The sequence below is a fragment of the Mus musculus genome, chromosome 16, assembly GCF_000001635.26.
Source record: "Mus musculus strain C57BL/6J chromosome 16, GRCm38.p6 C57BL/6J".
In the NCBI taxonomy this organism is placed as follows: Eukaryota; Metazoa; Chordata; class Mammalia; order Rodentia; family Muridae; genus Mus; species Mus musculus.
The window spans coordinates 31,124,236-31,145,520 of NC_000082.6; the positions used below are offsets into that span (position 1 = coordinate 31,124,236).

General features: G+C 42.4%; 1 protein-coding gene across 12 annotated transcripts in view; it reads right to left on the reverse strand.

Annotated features, from left to right (window-relative positions):
* The window catches only part of Acap2 (ArfGAP with coiled-coil, ankyrin repeat and PH domains 2), a 108,874-nt gene that overhangs the window by 31,824 nt on the left and 55,765 nt on the right, over window positions 1–21,285 (reverse strand). For 6 of the 12 annotated variants that reach the window (XR_384613.4, XR_384614.4, XM_006522743.4 and 3 more), the window contains exons 5-11: window positions 17,504–17,562; window positions 15,236–15,419; window positions 12,302–12,346; window positions 9,294–9,389; window positions 7,025–7,099; window positions 5,379–5,390; window positions 3,086–3,198 (exon numbers count right to left, since the gene is read on the reverse strand). Coding sequence is in view for 10 of the 12 variants with exons in the window: in XM_006522743.4 (XP_006522806.1) it covers window positions 3,086–3,198; window positions 5,379–5,390; window positions 7,025–7,099; window positions 9,294–9,389; window positions 12,302–12,346; window positions 15,236–15,419; window positions 17,504–17,562 (584 nt within the window). In the remaining 2 variants the exon portion in view is untranslated. Of the gene's footprint in view, window positions 1–3,085; window positions 3,199–5,378; window positions 5,391–7,024; window positions 7,100–9,293; window positions 9,390–12,301; window positions 12,347–15,235; window positions 15,420–17,503; window positions 17,563–17,666; window positions 19,598–21,285 lie in introns of those variants that run through there. The other 6 variants (XM_006522744.4, XM_006522747.4, XM_006522749.4 and 3 more) reach the window with 3 other exon arrangements.

Below are 21,285 nucleotides of genomic sequence, written 5' to 3' on the forward strand. Positions count from 1 at the left end.
ATATGTTAACTGCAGAGTTGTCTAATCCCAAAACTCTGATTCTCAATTGGCTGAGTCCGTAATGCAAGATCACACAGAGCGCCTACACTAGGATACGCTTGGATGTCAGATGGCACAGAGGAGAGGGGACTGAGCAAGAACAAGACTGGAAGGAAAGGGCACATGAACTTCCCTTTCTCATGCCAACTGCTCTCACACACAAAATGAAAGCATCAAGCTATGCTACACAATACTAGACAAAGTAGAGCTGTAAGTTATGAAGGACAAAGGAGGTTCTTTTTTTACTATTTAGGAATTCCTAATCACATATTCCTCAGGATAGAGACCTTTAATAGCTGATGTTGAAAATATGACATAACTTCATAAAATTATAGATAAGATCAAAGGCACCATGATATGACTGTGCCTTAGGGTAGATACAAGGAAAAAAGGGGAACTTTCCTTGAAACCAATCAAACAGTATTTTTGAAAAATACTTAAGTCGTGAGTAGAAAAGCTTAATATCTGCAGAGGCAGCTTCTGAGATGTTTTTAATGTTAAGGAATATAAAATCTTACTCAGAGCAGTAGAATGTATTGCAATAAATTAGATGAAAAACTAGAGAAGACACCAAACCAAACATGGACAAAAGACAATTGCTGGCATTTCCCAAGATTAGATTTTTTGAGAAGCCTATTTAAGAAATGCAAAGACATTTGCAATTTTTAACATTAATAATACTACAGGAAAGTTCTCACTAATAAAAAAGTACTACTCTTCCTTCTCCCTTTTCCACAATTCCCTTCTGCTATATTCTGCATACGATCTGTCCCCCAAAAGTTCTGTGCTAAATCTGGCTCAGTGTGGTACCACTAAGAGTGGTGAGATCCTTGGGAGGTGGGCCTTATGCAGGTTACTGCATCATTGACGCGGTCTGTGAAAGGCGGCAGTGTCCTGCAGAGAGTCTGTTGCCTGAGACCGGTCACTTAAAACAGAGAGAGACCCTTTGCTGACCTTTGGCTTCCTGTCTCAACATCTCAGCCACAGAGCTCTTCTACTGAAGCACAGCCCCTCAACACAGGTTCCCTCAATGGAGTCTCCCAATCTGTAATTTCCAGACTAAAAAATGATGAGAAAAATAAATCCCTCTTCATTCCAGTCATCTCAGTAAATCTCCATCTCCATGGTGAAGATGAGGTTGGCCTACAGTCTGTGATTCTAACGGTCACGGACAGCACCTCTGCGCAGCAGCCTCCTTCCTGAGGGGGCTCGCAGCCTGCAGACCCTGGCACACCTACAACAGGGATCTGCAGCTTCTCCCTACTGCATCTTCCTTTGTTTTACTATCAATGCCCGTTAATATGGCTCCTAAGACAAATGATACAAAATCATAATGTCCACATCTGATCTGCTATTGATTTTACTCTGGTGCTCTGAGCAGCAATGGGATTCTCCACTAAGACTCATGGGGCTTCAGTATGGAGTCTGAGATCACATCTCACTGAAGGGTCCAAGGAGATTTATTTCTCTTCTTAATACAATGGTTACATCCCTAGGGATTTATTGTATTTTCATTTTCTTAAGCTTTAAGGAGATAGTTTGCCAGTCTGAAGGTTAAATTTCAATTCTAACATTATACTATAAACCTATATTGGCTAGATAATCTTAAAGAATTTGTCGCAGTTTCCCGTTTCCTATGCTAACTACATAATCTGTCAGGAAGGACTTAAAAGTATGATTGTTTTACATTGTAACTCATGAAACACAATTTTAAGTTTTCATTTTCACAGTATAGTAATTAGAAGCATTATTAATAACCTGATCACTACAGCTGGTCCACCAGCACCTATGTCTTATTTAGAAGTTCTACATAAATCAGAGGCTTAATGACAATATCATTATTGTTTCCAGAGTATAGTAACTTTCGGATAAAGATAAAATATTTTAAATAAAACCATTTAGGTTTTCTACAATATCAAATACGAGAGAAATGCTCAATAAAGCACTGAATTTAGAAATGTCGCTGGACGTTCTGAACTTCAATACCAAGAAACCGAGCCAGGAGCAATCAATCAAGCCCACATCAGTGCTGTCAGCACTGAGATGCCCATCGACATGAACGAAACAGGCACCAAACGGACTTACTGAGGAGACCCTCTTGAGGTTGGTAATGTTCGTCTTAAAGAACAGCCTTTTCCATTACTCTCCATTACTACAAAATTATCCTTTATTAAATTTACACAAAAAACAAAAAAGGCATCCTTGAGCAACAGACCAATGACTAACACTCAGAAGGATGACCCTGTGCCACGCAGCTTTCCAGTGCTATTTGATATGAAATTATTTTACTTATCATATTAACACAGTAAAATATTTTAGATATTCTTTTTGTTTTATTTTCCAATTTTAGATACAAAATCTTACTATGCAGCCCAGGCTGGCCATGAACTCAGAATTCTCCTGCCTTCACCTCCTAAAAGGATTTCAGGTGTCCCTCATGACACCTGTATAATTCCATTCTTGTAACATCCAATGGTTTTATATTTTATAAAAATTAATTCAGCAAAAATTCAAACCTTTTCCTAGCCCTCACATGTACAATAATGGAATAGTGGCTACCATGACTTTTACCATGTTCTACATTAAGTGGTATTATAAAGGCCAAAAGCTAACGGTCAGGCCATCTGGGCTTAAGACTCACAAGTCTTTTCTTTCTTTCTTTTTGGTTTTTTGTTTGTTTGATTGCTTGCTTGTTTTGTTTTTGGGACAGGGTTTCTCTGTGTCACCTGGCTATCCTAGACCTCACAGAGACCCAGCTGCCTCTGCCTCCAAGTGCTGGGAGGTGTGCATCGCTGCCACCACCACACAACACACAAGTGAGTTCTTAATAAAAGATGAGTGAGACTCCAGTCATTACAGCCCAAGCATTCTAAGAACTAGCTCTCTCCTTAAAGCCGTAAGTTTCAAATATAAAAATCTGTATTCTCGTTTTTCACCTGATCATTTTGTAAAGTTTAGATAGGAAGGAAAAACAGTTGGTAATTACAGGGAAAGGCCGAAAATGGCAAATATGTTAGCATCAAGACTAATGTTGGAAATCTGTTACCTGTTCCACGTTTTGAAGGCGTTGCTGGCTCGTTTGAACAGATACCCTTCCATGACAATGCCATTTGCAGCGTCTACATTATACTCTAGCTTGGAATCGTCACTGGAGAAATCCTAGACAAAATAGCACACACAGGAGTTCAGATGACTGTGTTCCCAGAAAGAGAAATTTATCCAGGGAAAAGGGCTTTAGAGAAAAGTTTGGAGTCAGACTTCTGTAAGAAGGGGAAAGGGACCTGAGAAAGGGCTCGTGCCTCAGCACATTAACAGTTTCGGCACTACGGAAGAACACTAAGATGATAACAGAGACACGACTATATAAAACAGGGCGCAGGAGAGAGACTGGAGAAAAAAACAACACATACACACAGATGTAAAGAAAAGGACTATGTTTACAGGATCATTACTAATGTCCCTTTATAAAGAACTCAGATCTGACATATGACAGTGGGTTCCCATGTAAGCAGCTGGGAATGCTGGATGAAGCACGCTGCTGGAATCTCTGTGAACATATTCATGATCTGTCTGTCTGTCAAGTGGGAAGGAACACTCGAAAGACACTGGAGAAAAAGAAAACTGGAAGCCAAAAGGTCAACAGAACCAGGACATCTGCTGCTCAGGAGAACCTGTGCTTTCCTGCAGAGCCCAAGACACAGACTGCTCAGCTAAGCATGGGGAGTGGAGGAGCTAAGGAAAGGCCCCACTGAAACTGCAAGTGAGACCAAAACTGTTAAAAAGTCTCAGTCAACTCTAAGCTAACCAGTGAGGGGCTGGAGGGAAGGGCACATGGCACGGGGGTCGTTGTTTATGGAGAGGACTCTGTATACAGACCGTTTCAAAGACTTCAGGAAGAAATCACTATCAAGAGCATCTGTAAGAGTGTTGGGATAAAATCAACATGGAAACCCGTCTTACCCTAATGTAATGGAGACAGACTTACCCTAATGTAACAGAGACAGACAATGGCTTTCTAAAGGCAGCATTACAGGAGCCTTTGCCACGTAAGTGTCTGGGAATAAACCCAACTACAGTTATGTAAGAAAATCACAAAACCTTATGCAGATCATTAAAGAAAATTTCAACACCAGGGAGGATAAGACTGTGATGTACACAGAATTATAAACCAAGCACACCTGCTTTCTCACAGGTCCAACGTAACCTCAAAATTAAAAGAAAAAATTAATTGCTACTGTGTGTATCCGAGGGGAGGACTAACAACACTCCATGGTCCTCTCTGTTTGTTCCTGAGACTGAACCAGGCTGCCCGGGTTGTGAGGTGAGCACTTTACCTACTGGGTCATCTTACCAGTCCCCACAAAAGCTCCTGTTATAGAACAAACTTGCTCCTGAGGTTTCTACATCTGCAAAACTCAGTCTGTAAAAGGGGAGATAAAGAGATGGAAGCTCTGCTTTCCCGGCACGTGAAGCTGTGAAGCTCGGAACAATTAGACAACAATGTGTCTAATTAAGAGATAATTAAGGCAAGATGACAGTGGGGTGGAAGAGACAGCCAGAAAGAGCCTGGGACAGAAGGTGTCCCACAGTACCAGAGGGGAAGGTTGCATTAACTCAGGATAAACACCATGGGGACATAAGGCGAGCAGATCTCTACCCACTACACACAAGAACCCAGTTACACATAAATTAAAGAGCTAAATGCAAAGGCTGGGGGTACAGCTCAGTGGCAAACGCCTGCCTGTCACACATGACGCCTGAGCTTGGTCTCCAGCAAAGACAGACATGTGAAAAGCAAACCTCACAGGAGAGGAAGCCGTGATCTTGTGCTGGGAATTACCTAGCAAGTAACAAAAGGGCCTAAAACCATGAGAATCTAAACTTATGTATCTAAGCATATGAAGAACTTGGTCATCAGTTAGGAAGCCTGGCAGGAAGAAGGAAGAAGAGCGAATACACATTTCACAAACAGGGAACAAGTCACGGATAGACACTAGTCTATAGTGTCACGAATAGATTCACTAGTCACTAATGGGGCATGAATTTAAACCAGTGAGATGTCCGTGTCCTCAGTGCAACAGAGAGGACAACTAGAACCCTCGGTGCTGCCCACCAGCGTCCTCGCCACGCTAAGCACACACACACTCTGGTACTGCAGCTCGACTCCATTAGCATGTGCATCTATCCAAAGCCATGGGAAGGCGGGAGCAGGACATACAGAGGCGCTCACCATAGCACGGTTTCTCACATTGATCAATGTCATTGTTAGAACTCCTTAAAATGTATGTCAAAAGTTTTGTCCCTTAACTTTTAGTTGACTAGATTTTTTTTTTTCTTACCTGTAATGCAGCCTGTGTCAGCATTTAGGGACAGAGAAGTATTCACAATGAGTAAAAACTGCATTATTTTCTTAAAGAAAAACAGTTGTGTGTTGTTTAAAGTCAAATAATCTCAGATTTGAGAAATTAGCAGTTTGAGGCTAAATATATATGTTCAATTTAACCAACAATTGTTATATTTCTATAAACATAATTTGTCATTTTACTAAAAAAGTTATTGAATCCACTTAAATAATCACTTCACAGTAATGCCATTAAAACAAGCTAGTCATCAAAATAACATGTTGTATACTCTAAGAACAAGAGCCAGACAAGGTAGTCACAGCTGTAACCCCGGAACTCAGGAGGCTGGGGCAGACAGATCATGAGTTCAAGGCCCATCTGAGACACAAAGCAAGACTCTTGGGAAGAGAGAGGGACAGCAGGAGAAAGAGTCATTAGGACCTGAAGCTGGGGTGGTGGCCCAGGCCTGTAATCCCAGACACACAGGAGGAAGGAGTGAAAGGGCCATGCCCTTAAAGCTAGGCTGGGCAATACAGAAAGGTCATGTTCTTGTATGTTTGAGACAGGGTCTCTCTGTGTATCCCTAGATATACTGGAACTCCCTCTGTAGACCAGGCTGGCCTTGAACTCAGAGATCTGCCTGCCTCTGCTTCCTGAATGCTGGGATTAATGACATGTGCTACCACCACCTGGCTTGAAAAATCGCCTCTTTAAACAAAAGAAAACATGACACTGGCTTCATCCTATAATAACTAAAAGTAACTGATTTAAAGATGGCCTAAGAGAAAACTCTTTCCTTTTCTAAATGCTACTCTCTTTGAACGTGAATAATCCATTAATTATGTTTTTCTTACAATTGCAACTGACTTTGCTTTCATTTTTTCCATTCACATCTTCTGTGTCAGATCCAATCTGGACAGTCTGTAATCAAAGATGCTTGGATTCCTTATTATCAAGAAGGCAGATTTCTCACAGCCCCCAGGAGTTTTATGACTGTATCCAATCCCTAATTTGCCTTTTATGATCGATTACAGCACAGATATACCTCAGTCTATCTAAGATAAAGTACTAATAGGCTATGCTCGGGACATGACAAACTCAACTCCTGCGAGAAAAAGGAATATAAATGTACTATTGAATTCTCATTTTAAAAACATTTGTCAAACAATAGTTTAAGTAGGCTTAGGCAATTCAACAAGCAATGAGTTCAGAAGGAGGTGCTGAGGAGCCCTGGAGTGGCTGCAGCAGCAGGGACAGGGGTGGGGGAGAAGGGATAGGCACACATCTCCCCCCCAACCCCCATCTGTCTGTCTTGCTCACTCACACACACACACACACACATACTTTGGCAGGAGGTTGTTAGTATCCTAAATGAAACCAGTAATAATATTTAAAAGGTTAGCAAGGTGCAACCTTTAGTTAAGCTCCTGACAGGTTAAGAATATTTATAAACTGCTTCATGAACACAGCCTGCAGATGTTTAGATCTGAAGAGATAATGAAATGCACATGCTCACATCTAAAACATTTCACTTTTCACAAGAACGATTCACTGGAGCAAGCAAGGAAGGGTTCTGAGTAACAAGGCTCGCCGCACACACTAACATCTCAGTGAAGGGAAATGAATCTAACGCTTGAGTGTACCTTCTGCTGGATCGTAGAGTGTTTTTGCTCCATCTCTCTTTTCTCCTTTGCTGCATCTACAACCAGTCGATCCAACTAGAGGAAAGAAGAAAATTATAGACTTAAAATGTAAAGGAACAAGGGATTTCTTTTAAACCATATTCCAAGTCATTTTATAGATAAGCACAAATCATGTGATTAAAGTTAGCCTAAAACAGCATTGTTGGCTAGAAGTTCACAGTTCTCTAGCATTAGAGCTTTCTTGAGGAAGCCCATATCTTAAGGCAAAGGCTTCCATGTAGGTGGCCTTGTCTTGAGCAACAGTGTATGTTCCATCCTCGAAGGACAACACTTGAACCTCAAGTGCCTGATGGCCCACTTAGAAGATGCGGGTAGCTGCAGACAAGGCAAAACCAAACAAAACAAAGCACACATATAAAAACATGACTTTGTCCCCTCTCAACACTACCAGACGGCAGTGCAGCTAAAATCAAAGGGCAGAGGTCACAAGTGCACGTCAACAGCTGCATCCCATCACTAGCCACACTCCATGTTTCCAGCTTGCCGTCCTAGTGTTATAATCAAATCTAAAAGGCAGACCAAGTAACTGGCCAAATAAATAATAGACAGCTTAAAGGGGTGGGGCAGTAGTGAGCTCACTTGAGCCTAGGAATCAAGGCCAGACTGGTCAACACAGAAAGGCCCTGCCTCTGAAAAGTTAAATTCAATAAACTAATAAAAGAATATTAATGCCACAGTTCTGGAGTTATTACCTACTAACTCAGCTACTACAAGATCTAAACAGACCACCTCAGAAGGTAAAGAGTGCCCAGAACACAGGAGGGTCTGACCCCCCCAAAGGCCTGGCCCACAAGTCTCCTGCATGTTTCTACATCATCCTGCCTTCTCCTGGGGTCTAAACGCTTGGCTCCTCCCACCATCTACTGCCTCCTCTACCCTACAGTGTGAAACATCCCACACCCAATTCTAGCAGATCACTCCCTGCCATGACAGCCGCCTGTCATTCCCCAGGCTTCCTTGCAAGGTGACTAAGCACAGGAGGCACACAGGTTGTACAGTCTCTGGGAACAGTCCTGCAGCAGACAAGATGTATCTTTCTCTTCCCTTCCCTCTGTTAGCTGGGCTTTAACAATGACGCTAAGGTGAACAAGTCATATGTAACCATGAGGCTAACTCAATAAGCCCAGGCACGTGATACAAAGGCCATGAAACTGTACTCCTGACCTTACATAAAAAAAAGAAAACTCTCTTAAAGACGTCCTAGCATCCTCGGTGTGGGCTACACACAAATCCAACCTCAACCGGCATGCACACAGAGCACCTTGCACAGAGACAAACAGCACAAGCATGCCATCCATAGTGTATGCTGCACAGGTCCCACCTGCAGTGCCTTCTCCCCCTCCCTCCTCTGCCCCACCCACCCACACTTTGATCACTGAATGGCATTCCGATTCCACTCTTACCTTTCTTCCACTTCCCTAGATTCTATTTTTTCTTTATCCCTCACCTCAAAAAAATATACTGGGAAAGAAAAACTTACAGTTTAATCCTACTGCGTCTAATTAGGGCAGTTCATCACTCAATACAAAGCACTGCCTGAGGGACTCAGGCCCATTATGGGAAGGCACATACACAGTGTGTATAAGGCCCTGGGTGTGAGCTACAGTTCCAACAAACGAAAACAAAAACAAAGGAAGGAAGAAAGGAAAGAAAGGAGCGAGGGAGGGAGGGAAGAAGGAAAGAAGAGAAAAAAAGAAAAAAAAGTCTTTGTAAAATAACAATGAAACTATGGATACCAAATGGTCTTAATCCTAAGACATTAGACTTTCATTACCCAAGTAGTCAATATTAATTTTTTGAAAATAAAAAAGAACAGTCTTAAATAAAATTAGGACAGTGACTCCATTACTCAAGTTTAAGAAGTAAAGGACTAAATGCTGCTATCTGTAGTATAAAAAGCAGACATATGCATCTCCGCCTGCCTCAGCCCCCTCCCACCCCAGTACCCGGATCTCAGGTGTGCCCCATGCCTGACAGAGAGGTACTTAAGCCTCTTTTCAGTACCCTCTGATCACTACTTAAGACACGTGTTTTTACCTTTAAGTTCATTTTTGGTTCAACATCCAACCCACATGTAAATGTGTTGCAGTGTCCAAGTCCTTATTAATTAAGTAAACGAGAAGCCGGATTTCCCAATGTGCTAAATACCTCTGAAAATATAAATGTCAACAAACAGTACAGAACCAAGAGATCCAGTCCAAGAGATTACCTGTGCTCCAAGATCTTTCATGTAGGGCCCAAGCTCACTGAACAGGTCATACCCTTGATGGAAGAAGGCCAGATGTGCGTACATGAAGGACAGCATCTAGGGGAGAGAGAGGCTTCAGAGCCACTGCAAGAAGCTTCAGAGAGCTGAGTCCACGTCGTATGAAAGCACGTCACAAGAACCCAAAGCATCAAACCTGCTTAAAACTGACTTTCTTGAAGACTTCACATATATTTGCAAATACAAAGAGAATACAATGCCTCTAAGAGAAACATCCAGGTCTGACTTCTAGACCTAAGTGAAAATTGCACAGGTAATTTAAGTAATACTCTGAGTAGCATTTCTGTCTTACAAGAAATCCTTAAGTACACCATGAAATGTCTATCTGGTCCTCCCTAAGCAAAAAGGAAGTGAAAGAGAAAAATTCCAAGTCCCCAACAATAGCAAACACCAGCCCGCTGGGGTCCTCAGGCCCCAGTGAGCTGCAGGGACTCTCGGTTTTTCATTTTCCTAAAAAATATAAACCAGCGGCGTCAACGTAGACTTTCCTCCTTTTAAAAAACTACTTATTTGCTTGCTCATGTGCTGTGTGTGCATGTATTCCCAGGTGCCTGGGGAGTGTGGAGGTCAGAGGTCAGTCAGCAGGAGTCAGTTCTCTGGAACTGGACTCAGAACACCAGGCTCAGCAGCAGTGTCTTCATCTGCTGAGCCACCTCACTGGCCCTGGAAATGTCTTTACATTTATCCCACAGATCCAAAATTGACATTAAGGATTGACAGCTAGGTTTTATTAATCCACAAAAGAAAAGGCACCCTTGTTTTTATTAGTCACATTTTTGCATGAGAAGTAATTGTATAATTAAGTGTATGCAAAGAATCTTCTAAGACCTGTTTTAGTTTTAGCAAGAATAGACATCTGTTTAATATTCTGAAAACTAAAGTAGGCCATAAGGTTGTTAACATTAAAGAATCCTCTAAAAATTTTTTTCAAAATAAAAACCAGTTAAATAACAAAGATTAATGATAAAAACTCACTCATATAAGAATTACTACAGTGTTAGAAAATGGTAATAGTTACACAACTGGGTGAAGATTTTTTAAACCACTGAATCATAAAAAGGAGGAAATAATGATTTATAAAAATGTAAAATATATGTTCACATCAAGATACATACCCAACATATCAAGAAATAAATGATAGGCCAGGAAACAACACAGTAAGGGATCAGTGATAAGAATGCGTAAAAGACAGACGCCATGATTCAGTATGAAACAATGAAGGCTCCCGAAGTAGCCAGGAAAACGTAAATGATCAAACTCTTTACTAACAAAACGCAAGTTCAACAAGGAGATCTCGGTTTCTGCCTATCATACCCCGGGGCAAGGTGAGGAGACTGGGCTCCGGGGCTCACTGCTGGCAAAGTCAGCAGAGAAATGCCTGTTCTACACACTATTGGTGAAAACAGTTGATAAGCCTTGAAATGTGGTAGTATTTTTAAAAAGTCTTTTCCACATTTTAAACCTTTGACTGGGGATGGCCACTGATCCTGACACATGGAGTTCAAACCCCTGCCCACCACAGTGGCAGGAAGTAGAGACCCTACTTCCACAGGTTGTCCTCTGACCCCCACATGTCCACCATAGGGGACACACATAACAAAATAAGTAAACAGATAAATGTAACACCTCGTTAAGTAACATCCTGTTTATAAATGCAAATAAAGCAATAATCAAGTTTTTATTAGGATGATCACTACAATGAGATGTTTTAATGTAAAAAACATAAAGAACTGCTTAAATATCCATTAAGGATGATAAACTGTAGTATATTCAAGGCTAGCTAGTTGGGATCTGCAAATTTTACATGTCTGTAGATGGCTCATGAGCCAAGAATCGCTTTTAAACTTTTAGATGGATTAAATAAAAAATTTTAAAACATAAAAATTATTGTGAAAATTAAATGAAATTCAAACTTCTGTGCTCACACATCAAATCCAGACAAGCCTAATTATCTGCTTCTGGGCAGGCAGGCCTCAGTCCAAGGGCAGGGAGAGTAACCGACAGAGGCCACAGGGCGCAGGCCCCGCAGAATTTACCAGCCAGCCCTTTGTTTCCTGTTTATTCAGATGGCAGAGTTCCAGAAGCCCACCGAGGCCATGGTAAGTCATACCGCCTTACCACGTCTCCACTACTGCCTGTCTGGAAAACATGGCTGGGGGAGAGGCGCCTCCTGGATAAAATGAGTGTGAGGCACCAGAGGCACCAGAGGCAAGCACAGTTAGGACAGAGCAAGCCAGAGGCAGGGCCTAAGCAGCAAGACAGCAACTGGGAAGGAAACTGCTCCAGCTAAACTGAGAGAAGTCCTCCCGAAGGCTCTAAATGAGAAAGGGCACAATGTCACAGCACACCCTCCTCATGTCCTTGTCAAAGAGCATGTAAGATCTCACTGTCACCATAGATTAAAAAGACCCAAAGAAGGGGCTGGAGAGATGGCTCAGTGGTTAAGAGCACTGGCTGTTCTTCTAGAGGATCCAGGTTCAATTCCCAGCACCCACATGGCAGCTCACAACTGCCTGATGTTGTCTTCTGGAGTGCAGATGTAAATGTAGACAAAATACCCACCACATACATTAAATAAATAATAAATAAATAAATAATAAATCTTTATAGAAGAAACTTTCTAAAAGCAAATACAATTAAAGAGAAAAACCTCAAGGTGGCAACCATATTTAGTAAGTTTCAAAACAATCCTGAAATATTCTCACTGGTTCCAGCCACCATTTCCAGCTACTTTAAAAAAGTACTAGGTATCTAGACCACATGAAATATTACACTGGAATAACTGAGAGTGGAGAGCACACAGTGGGTCTGTCTTTGTGAAGCAGGCCATAAGTTAGCAGAGCAGACATTAGACAGCTATACCTTGAAGCAGATGGCACAGGAAAGAGAAATGGGAGGAGCTAAGCACACAGACGGACAGTGGCAGTCAGCAGCATTCAGTAATAACTTACTGATTTCAGGATTTCCGATCTCCGTTTTGACTGAAGCACATTGATCTGAGGGAAGATGCACTTGGTTAGTCATTCACAAACGACACTAATGCAGAATGCGAGATTCTAAACATGCCTGGCCTAACGATCCCAAAACAAAGGAAAACAGAGCTGGTGTTTTTCTTCTGGCTTAAGGGAGTTCTGACAAGCATACCAATGAGCGAGCACTTAGCCACACTCGCCCTCAGTGCAGACACTGGTCGGTCCTGCAGATTACAGCATCCTCCTATGGGGCTGCTCTGACACCTGAGTTTGCCACACTTCCTCTTCCTCCACCCTCCTCATCTACTCAAAGATCAAGTTTCAACCACAGCCCCCGTGCAAATCTTCACCATTTACCACTTTTCAACTTCTCTGGACGCCTGTTTCCCTTCTTGACTTCCTACAGTTCTTCTCCACGAAGGAACCACAGTGATTTTCAAATATAAATGAGATATTGTGTCTAGTTTTAAACCCTGCAACCTCCTACCATGTCCACATGGGCCCGCTGTGCCGAGGTCCCTGCCACCCTCAGGAGCCTGGTCTTCTGTTGCTCTGCCCTGACTGTGTCCCACAGGTGCCTTTGTACTGGCTGGCTTACCACTAGTCTTCAGTACTTGGGTCTTCAACTGACCACCACCTTGTACACGTCTAACCCAGCACCTGATTCACTATCTAGTATATCAATCCTACTTACCGACAGTATTTATAACTACTCTTATTTGTTTCTCTTTGTTTGTTTGTTTGTTTAGACAGGGTTTCACCATGTAGCCTGGGTGTCCCGGAACTTACTTGAGAGACCAGGCTACTTCAAACTCACACAGATCCCCCTGCCTCTGCCTCCCTAGTACTTACTTTGTGTTTTCTTCCTCTGTCTTTTCCCAAAAGTTCCGAGTCCCCAACAATTGCAAACGCTAGCCCGCCGGGGTCCCCAGTGTAAGCTCTGTGAGACTGGGAGCTTATCCTCGGTTCCAGCCCCAAAGCAGAGCACAGTCTCGTGCCATAAGCATATGTTAAAGTAGTATAAGTATTTTAATTATGACTGACTTATCAAAATACCAGGAAATGATGAGATTTCTCGGGGGTAGGGTTGAAGCTGGGTTGGCAGAGTGTATGCCTACATGCTCAGAGGCCTGGATTAGATCCCCCGCCCTGCCCGAACCAGGAGGCAGGGTGCATGTCTATGATTTGTCTATGATCCCAGCATTGGAAACAGAGGCAGGAGGATGGGTTCGAGGTTCTCCCTGGCTACACAGTGGGTTGGAGTAGGAGGGCCTGCCTTAGCCAGGATCTTCTGCACCTGCAGAGACTCCTAACAAGTGTCTTCATCCGTTCTTAACAAACAGCTTATTTACACAATATGGTGACGATGCTCTTCACACCTTGCTAAGACTGCCCAGAGTACAGAACATTTTCAAATGTCCTCCTTGCTGAACTCTTGGTCTATTTTGTAAGGGAATTTTGAAACAGTCTTAAAAACAAGAACAGACCAAGAGAAATAGAAATCTAAATCCGACTCTCTTCCGTATCACTGGTTTCTTCTGTGTGTCTGCTTCCCAGTGTGCTCGGCTCTGAGGAGCACAGGGAACCCCCTTCTCTTACCCCTCCCTGCACCACCCCCACCCCCACTCGCACAGGTTGTAGGGAGACACTGCTCAGACCTGGGCTAATGCTTTCCTTCTGGGTTTTTCCTCTCTATTTGGAAATTTAAAAAAATAAAAATTCAAACTCAAGGAGAAGGGTAAATTCAAACATGTACGGTAGCTGAAATGCTTTACACTTTGGGTGCTTGTCACCTGTTATTCTCTAAAACAGCTACTTTTGCCAAAAACTAAAATGATCCAAGAATTCCCGTGAGACATTATTACGTAAACTCATAGTTAGAAGGGGGTGAGCTGAGAGGCCATCTTTGTGCTCTAAGATGACCTCTCAGGAAATACATAATTACTATGTTTAAGTTTGAAAATAATGGATATTTTAGCTAAACAGCATTACACATAAAGTCGATAGCATTACACCATTTGCTTTAAAAAAAAATCATGTACTACCTATTTTCCAACCACTGGATAAAAGCTGGAGACAATATAGGAGTCAAACTATAAGTGGCATGCAAGCACGAGGACCTGAGTTCAATTCCCAGAACCCTGGTGAACAAAAGCTAGCTTGTTGGCACATGCTTAACATCTCCACTTTGGAGAAGGAAAGAGAGCAAGATCCCTGGGGCTTTGCCAGTTAGCTGGCCTAGCCTAGGTCCAGGCAGGAAGGAGGGAGGAAGGGAGGGAGGGAGGGAGGAAGATATGGATAGATAGGGACATGTCCATGGCAACCAAGTTTGCCCTTTCTGTCCCCATAGAATATGTGCATCTGTGCCCGTGCGTGCTGTATCCATCCTGCATCTGCACGCCTGGACCCTAAGAAGACGATCTCTCCCAGGGGTGCCTGTGGAGCCAGTACAGCCCTGCCACTCAGCTTTTGTCTCTAGCCTCCAAAGGGAGTCATCACTCCAAGGGTCTTTGAATTCATCTTCAAGAGAGGCAGATTCCCTAAGAACAATCCATACCCGCCCGTGTGCTGTCTCGCTGTGGACTCCCTGAGAGGCTCTGCGGCTCACGTTTAGAAGCACTAAGAAAAGTCTTTAGAAAACTGACAAAAGGATACATATGCTCACTGCTGCCAGGAAAAACTAACACCATCTAAATCCAGGGCTCGTACATCAACTAAACTGAAACAGGAAAGCTACAGAATATGGGTAAGATATTATAACCCAATAGAAAGAAGAAATCAGAACCAAAGATATCTATAGCTATAGTGTGTGTGGGTGTGTATGCGTGCACACGTGCACGTGTGCACGGGCACAAAAAAAAGTGTACTAGAAAACTACTACTATTAGTTGCAAGACAAGAGGAGTCGCGGTACCTGCAGGACGTAGTCAAGCGCTATGTGCCGGAAGCATTTCCGCGTGGCCGTGAGAATGTTTGCAGCCTCTTCAACCTCGTGCTGTTTGTTTCTTTGAACTTGGGCATTTTTTACTAGTGCGTTTTCCTTTTCTTCACTGACTTTTTCAAATTGTTTCTTGGCATCTTTGAATTTTCTAAGATCTCTAAAAGATAAAAATTTAGTGAAACTTTCTTCAAAATAGCCTTAGAGTTTACTGTCACTTCCCCTAACGTGCTCCGTCAGACATCGGCAGTCACCGCTGACCCAGCTGAAGCATGCATCCTTCCAAAGGTCACTTAGCTGAGAAGTCTGGACAAAGGAAGTTCAGAGCCGGGACTTTTGAGAGTTGGGAATATTTATACAGACTGTGAGTTTCCACCTTAATCCAAAACTCAAAGATAAGAGCTCAAAAAGTTTCAGATTTGGACTATTTTAGACCCTTTTTTTTTTTTTTCAGAGATAGGGTCTCTCTGTGTAGCCCAGGCTGTCCTAGAACGTATTCTGTAGACCAGGCTGGCCTTGAACTCACAGAGATCTAGCCCCTGCTTCTGTTTCCCGAGCACTGGGATTAAAGGTGTGCCCCACCACAGCCAGCACAGTTTAGATTCCTAATTTTTAGCTTATGGAACTTATCACTCTGTGTACATAAATCCTCATAAAGTGAGCCAACGTTTCATTATGTAAATCTGTATGGTTCAAAATGGAAATAATGATAAAATTAATGTAACAGAAAGATAATTTTCTAAAGATAAATTCAAAACATGCACATGGTTTACTTGTGATCTGTTTTTTTTTTTTTTTAATACCAGTGTATGTAAGACTTCCTACAGAGAAATACAGATTTGAATGGCCTTTCCCAAAAATTAAAATTCATTCAGCTTCCGGATAAATCCTAAGGATCTGAGAGGTATTTTAAAACACACTTTTGCTTTTAAGAAACAATACTCAGAAGCACACCTCGGGCAACACACCTATCTAACACCTCTAGGAGGCTAGGAAAGAAGGCTGCTAACTCCAGGCCAGCCTGGGCGACAGAGCAGGACTCTCTCTGTCTCAAAGCACGTCTTAAAAAAAGGAAGCAAGAGAAACAATCTCTTGTTAAAGAAGCAAGAGAAACAATCTCTTGTTAGAAGAAATTAGTTAACACATAAAAGACAAAAATAAAGTCTTCAAGCACACATGTACACACGTATGTACAGAGCTGGTCTCAGTGAAGGCAGCAGACAGGCCTTGTAACAGTCTGAAAAGATGAAGCCCTGGCTCTCTGTGTCCTCAGCCATGTAACACATCTCTGCCACTACTTCTAATAGGAAGCTGACAAAGAAAGCTGAAGACAAACAGCTTTTAATTATAATAGATACATCTAAAAACTCTATGACTTTTGTAAACACTCCAAAGTGTTTATATGTGCATCTAAGAGTAAAGCATTATGAAGCAACTCATAAGCGCTGCTCTGAGACATCTTTGTAGCATAAAGCCTAACCCATGGGCTGGGGCTGTGGAACTGCAGGCAGAAGACCCTTGCTTAACACGGAAGGCTGGGAGGCAGGGGGTGTCCACCGAGGTGCTGTCTGCACAACCCCAAAGCCAAAATTAACTACTCACAGCAACAGATAATGCTATTTGACCCTACTACTGTATTATAATGTCCCTTACTTATCTTTAATACTGTGCCCGAATTAACCTGATACTTGCATGAACTCTCAGCTAGAAGCTGTAGAAAAACTAGATTCTTAATGTGGAAAAGAAGTTTTCCTTAATTTGGAAAGTTCGAACTTAAATTTTTTACTTCTAGTTCAATTTTATTTTGTATGTAAACAGGATACAACTCTCCCAAATCGTCACAGGTTACAACAATTTCTGTGGCTCATTCTTATCTATTACATTATCTTCTCTTCAAAGACAATACCATATCGAGACTAGACAACAGTAAGTATTTCAACCCCCACCCTTGGGGCTTTTAAATTATTACATTTGTATCTTCAGTGAGAAAACTGTCTGGACTCTCATATGCTCAAGTTGACTCTGATTCTCTCACAGACTCAGAAGAAATGAAACACACTCGACAAAGCAAACATGCCAGTATTTTCAGAAACTTCAGACCCATAATTTTCTTTTAGCATCTTCAGCCACATCCACGGCCACACCCCAGCCCCCAACCACTACCCAAGCCCCGCCCCCACAGCAGCTGGCTGGTTTTTCCTCCACCCACCATTCACCCCACCCTCTTAACTATGGAAGACTTACTCTTTGACAAAGTTCTGAAGCTGGGCCTTAATTGATCTCTGGGTTTGGTCAAACAGAATCTAGAAAGTAAAACATAAGGTTGAATGTTAGAAAGAAAATGGGATGTAAACACCACGTTGTCTTGACAACACCCCACCCAATTCAATGACACCTCATTTCTTACTGAAGACCATGAAAGTGATATATGAAATTGAAGCCAGTTTAGAGCCAATTCTACGAGCCTCAAAAATAACTTGCTTTCTTCACTACAGAAAAGCAAACAATTTCAATTCCTCTTCAGACTTTGGAAGCCAACCCACAGCAACGCAAACCCCTTTCTCCTCTTTCCCCACGCCAGCTAAGAACAGCAGCAGCTCTGCCTGGCCCAGCCGGGAGTTTCCACTGGGAAGACTTGGGACCAGAAACAATGGCTGAATTGAATTCCAGTCAGCATTACACAGTCCTGTTGGTCAAAGCACAGCTTTGAGCAGAGAGAACAAAATCCCAGTCCTCAGAACAGAGCTCTGTCCAGGTGTTACGGTGCCCCGGGCCCAGTGCTGATGCCTCCCTACAGAAATTCCAAGTACTTTCAGAATTGTCAGAATGACTTCAAATTCTGGATTTGAAATAGAGTGAGAAGAACAGAGGCTGGAGAAACAATACACAAAACAGTCAAGAAAAACTTACAAATAATTCTAATTAAAATACTGCATCTGCCCAATTTGCTTCCAGAAAAAAAAAAAAAAAAAAAAAAAAAGATCTTTTTTTCTTGTATCCTATTAAGCCCAACATAAGCAAAAGAAACTATAGAAATCAAAACGGAACTAAATAGAAAATTGATAAAGACAAAAATCAATAAAACCAAAGCATGGTTCTTTGAGATTATAAAAATGGTAAATGCAGAGCGAAGGCTATGACCAGAAAATAAAAAGGGAGCAGCCCCCACAAGGCAACTTCTGCAAGACTGCTCAGGAAAGTGTCCCTAAAGAGAAGGCCAGGTCACTGCAGGTGGGTGGAGTGACTTGATGCAGTCAGCTAAGATTATCTGACTAGTAGCTGCTGTCCTGAGAACCCAGGCTCTGCTAGGAACCACATGGCACCAGTCAGCTTTCCAGGGAAGGGATGCTAGGATGGAGCCTGCAAGGTGGGCACTGTAAAGGAGGTGGCTCACCAGCCCGCTGTCTCTTTAAGACGCAGTTCTCATTCAGTGCCATGCCTATGATGCTCTTGTGGAGGCTCAAAAAATCTTTTTATTCTGTCTGGAGGATGAAGACTTATATGAACACATCTATCTAGCCAAAGCAATAAAGGGAACTAAAAAGTCACAAATGTTGGCTATTTAGGAGGCAGGGTATGGCCTTACCATAGGTAGCTATTGAAAGGATAATGTGTGTTGTCGGGAAATAAGTCTAAGCCTATAGAACACTCAACAGAAAAAGAAGCACATATGTTTTTGAAACACAAAATCTACCAAAGCTCACTAAAAAGGAATCAGTAGCTAGGGACTTAGGAAATAAAACTTGTGATTTAAAACCCCCATTTCTTGTAAGGTAAAGGTGGTCTTGGATGGCGCTTAGCCATCCAATCCAACAGCAACTGCTGCTATTTATCCATAAGAAGGCCTTGGGCTCACAGAAACATCAGAGGTTAAGTTTCTACAGCAGCTGGACTCACAGCTGCTGACAATGGTGAATGCCCGTCACCGTGGAACATCTCACAATGCACACAAACAGATGAAACTCGGCGCACTTGGCTACCAGGTAAGTGAATCCTAGTCACACCACCTCACAGGCTCTCATTTACATGACCTTTAGGAAAAAGCAAAGCTACAGGTATAGAGAAGAGATCAGCAGTTTCCCTGGAGATGAAGAGGGCAGCTGGCAGGAGGAAGGACACTGCAAAGGTGTGCTGGGGGAGGGGCTGACAGATGCCGCCTTATCTTGACTTTAGCCGCAGGACGGGACCTCTAAAGCTCCACGCCACAAGAGGTCAGTTTTCATACATGTAAATTTAAAATAACAAATATGGACAGAGTGGCCTTCTTACCAACTCAGTGCACTTTCTTTAAGTGCAAAAGATGACATTTCACCAAAAAAAAAAAGAAAAAAAAAAAAAAAAAGGAAAAGCAACTTAAAACTATTCCATTTACACCTGCAAAAGGCCCAGAAGTGCTGCCCCCAAGAATTTTAAAGAACACACACACCAAGTATGTAACACAACTGCAGCTCACACATGCTGGTGGAGACAGGTGTGATCAGCTTTGGAAAACTGTCCCCAAGTTTTGAGGTTTTGTTCTCTTTAATGATAGTCAGATTTTAAGGAATGTAGTATTTAAAAGAAATTTTAATATTGAAAATGAACATTTATATTTGATAAAATTATTTTCTTTATTTTTTTCTTAGCATACAACTCCTTCATTATGCAAGTAGTACAATTTCACATGCCATCCTAGAAATGAGCTCACTGCCCCTAGACATTTCTACATACACAAATGTTATCCACAGATGTGTATATATTAAATATGTATGCATGTATGTATTTAGCCAGTAACTGTATCAATAATAGCCAAAACTAAAAAAAACAAAACAAAAAACAACCAACCAACACAATGGCCCACTGTGGTAAGCAAAATAGGGCCACAATTTTCTAAAGTTTTTTTCCTTTTGAGACAGGGTCTCTCTGTATAGCTCCAGTGTCCTGGAACTTGTATGTAGAGCAAGTTTGCTTCCAAATCAGAGCTCTGCTGGCATTAGAAGGGCGTACCACCACAGCAGGCACATTTTTTTTTCCCTTTCCTGAGATCTGATGCCAGGCTGGCCTCCAACTGGATTACAACACTCCAGCCCCCTGGGTCACCCAGGTAGCTCTGACTAAAAGGCCACAGTAAGTACTTCACCTAGAACATCCACAAACTCTTTGGCAATCCTTGCTTCAAAAGCAGACCTTCATTCGTTTCTCAGGTGGGAGCTGTCGCCTGCTTCTTCTAAACAGTCATATAGACTTGACAGTGTGACCTCTGGGACTGGGTCACAGCAGGCACTGACATTTCCTTTGCCCTTGCTTAGGTCACATTTGGAGAGTAACAGACTCTGTTGTCATTAGGACACTCATGCAGTCCTGCAAAGAAGGTCCTTGGAAGACAGCAGTGGTGGCACACAACTTTGATACCAGCCCTCAGGACTCAGATCGGATCTCTGGGAGCTCCATGTGAGCCTGGCTTACAGAGTGAGTTCCAGAGCATCCAGCATACACTGAGAAACTGTGTTGAAAAAAACAAAGAGAGAGGTGCAAGAGGGAGTGGGGAGGGGTCCTAGGTAAAGAACTTGGGCCTCTGGCTAAGAGGGATATGATTAAAACCCGTTGGACATGGACCCATTGGCCCATGTGAGAACCTGAAATGCAAAGTCCCAGCCCCAATACTTATGCAGCATCCAGTGAAAGACATCAAGACATCAAGCCAGAGCCACCCAGTGACATCTCCCAAACTCCTAACTCAGAGAACTATAAGGTAACAGATGTTATCTTAATCCTTAAATTCAGGGCTAGCTGAAATACACTGATGGATAATATAGTCACTGGGCTGGAGAGATGGCTCAGCAGTTAAGAGCACCAACTGCTCTTTCAGAGGTCCTGAGTTCAATTCCCAGCAATCACATGGTGGCTCACAACTATCTGTAATGGGATCTGATGCCCTCTTCTGGTGTGTCTAAAGAGCTACAGTGTACTCATATAAATAAAATATATCTTTATAAAAAAAAGATAATATAGTCATCAACAAGTGAGTGCTATATGAGTGGTGGCGC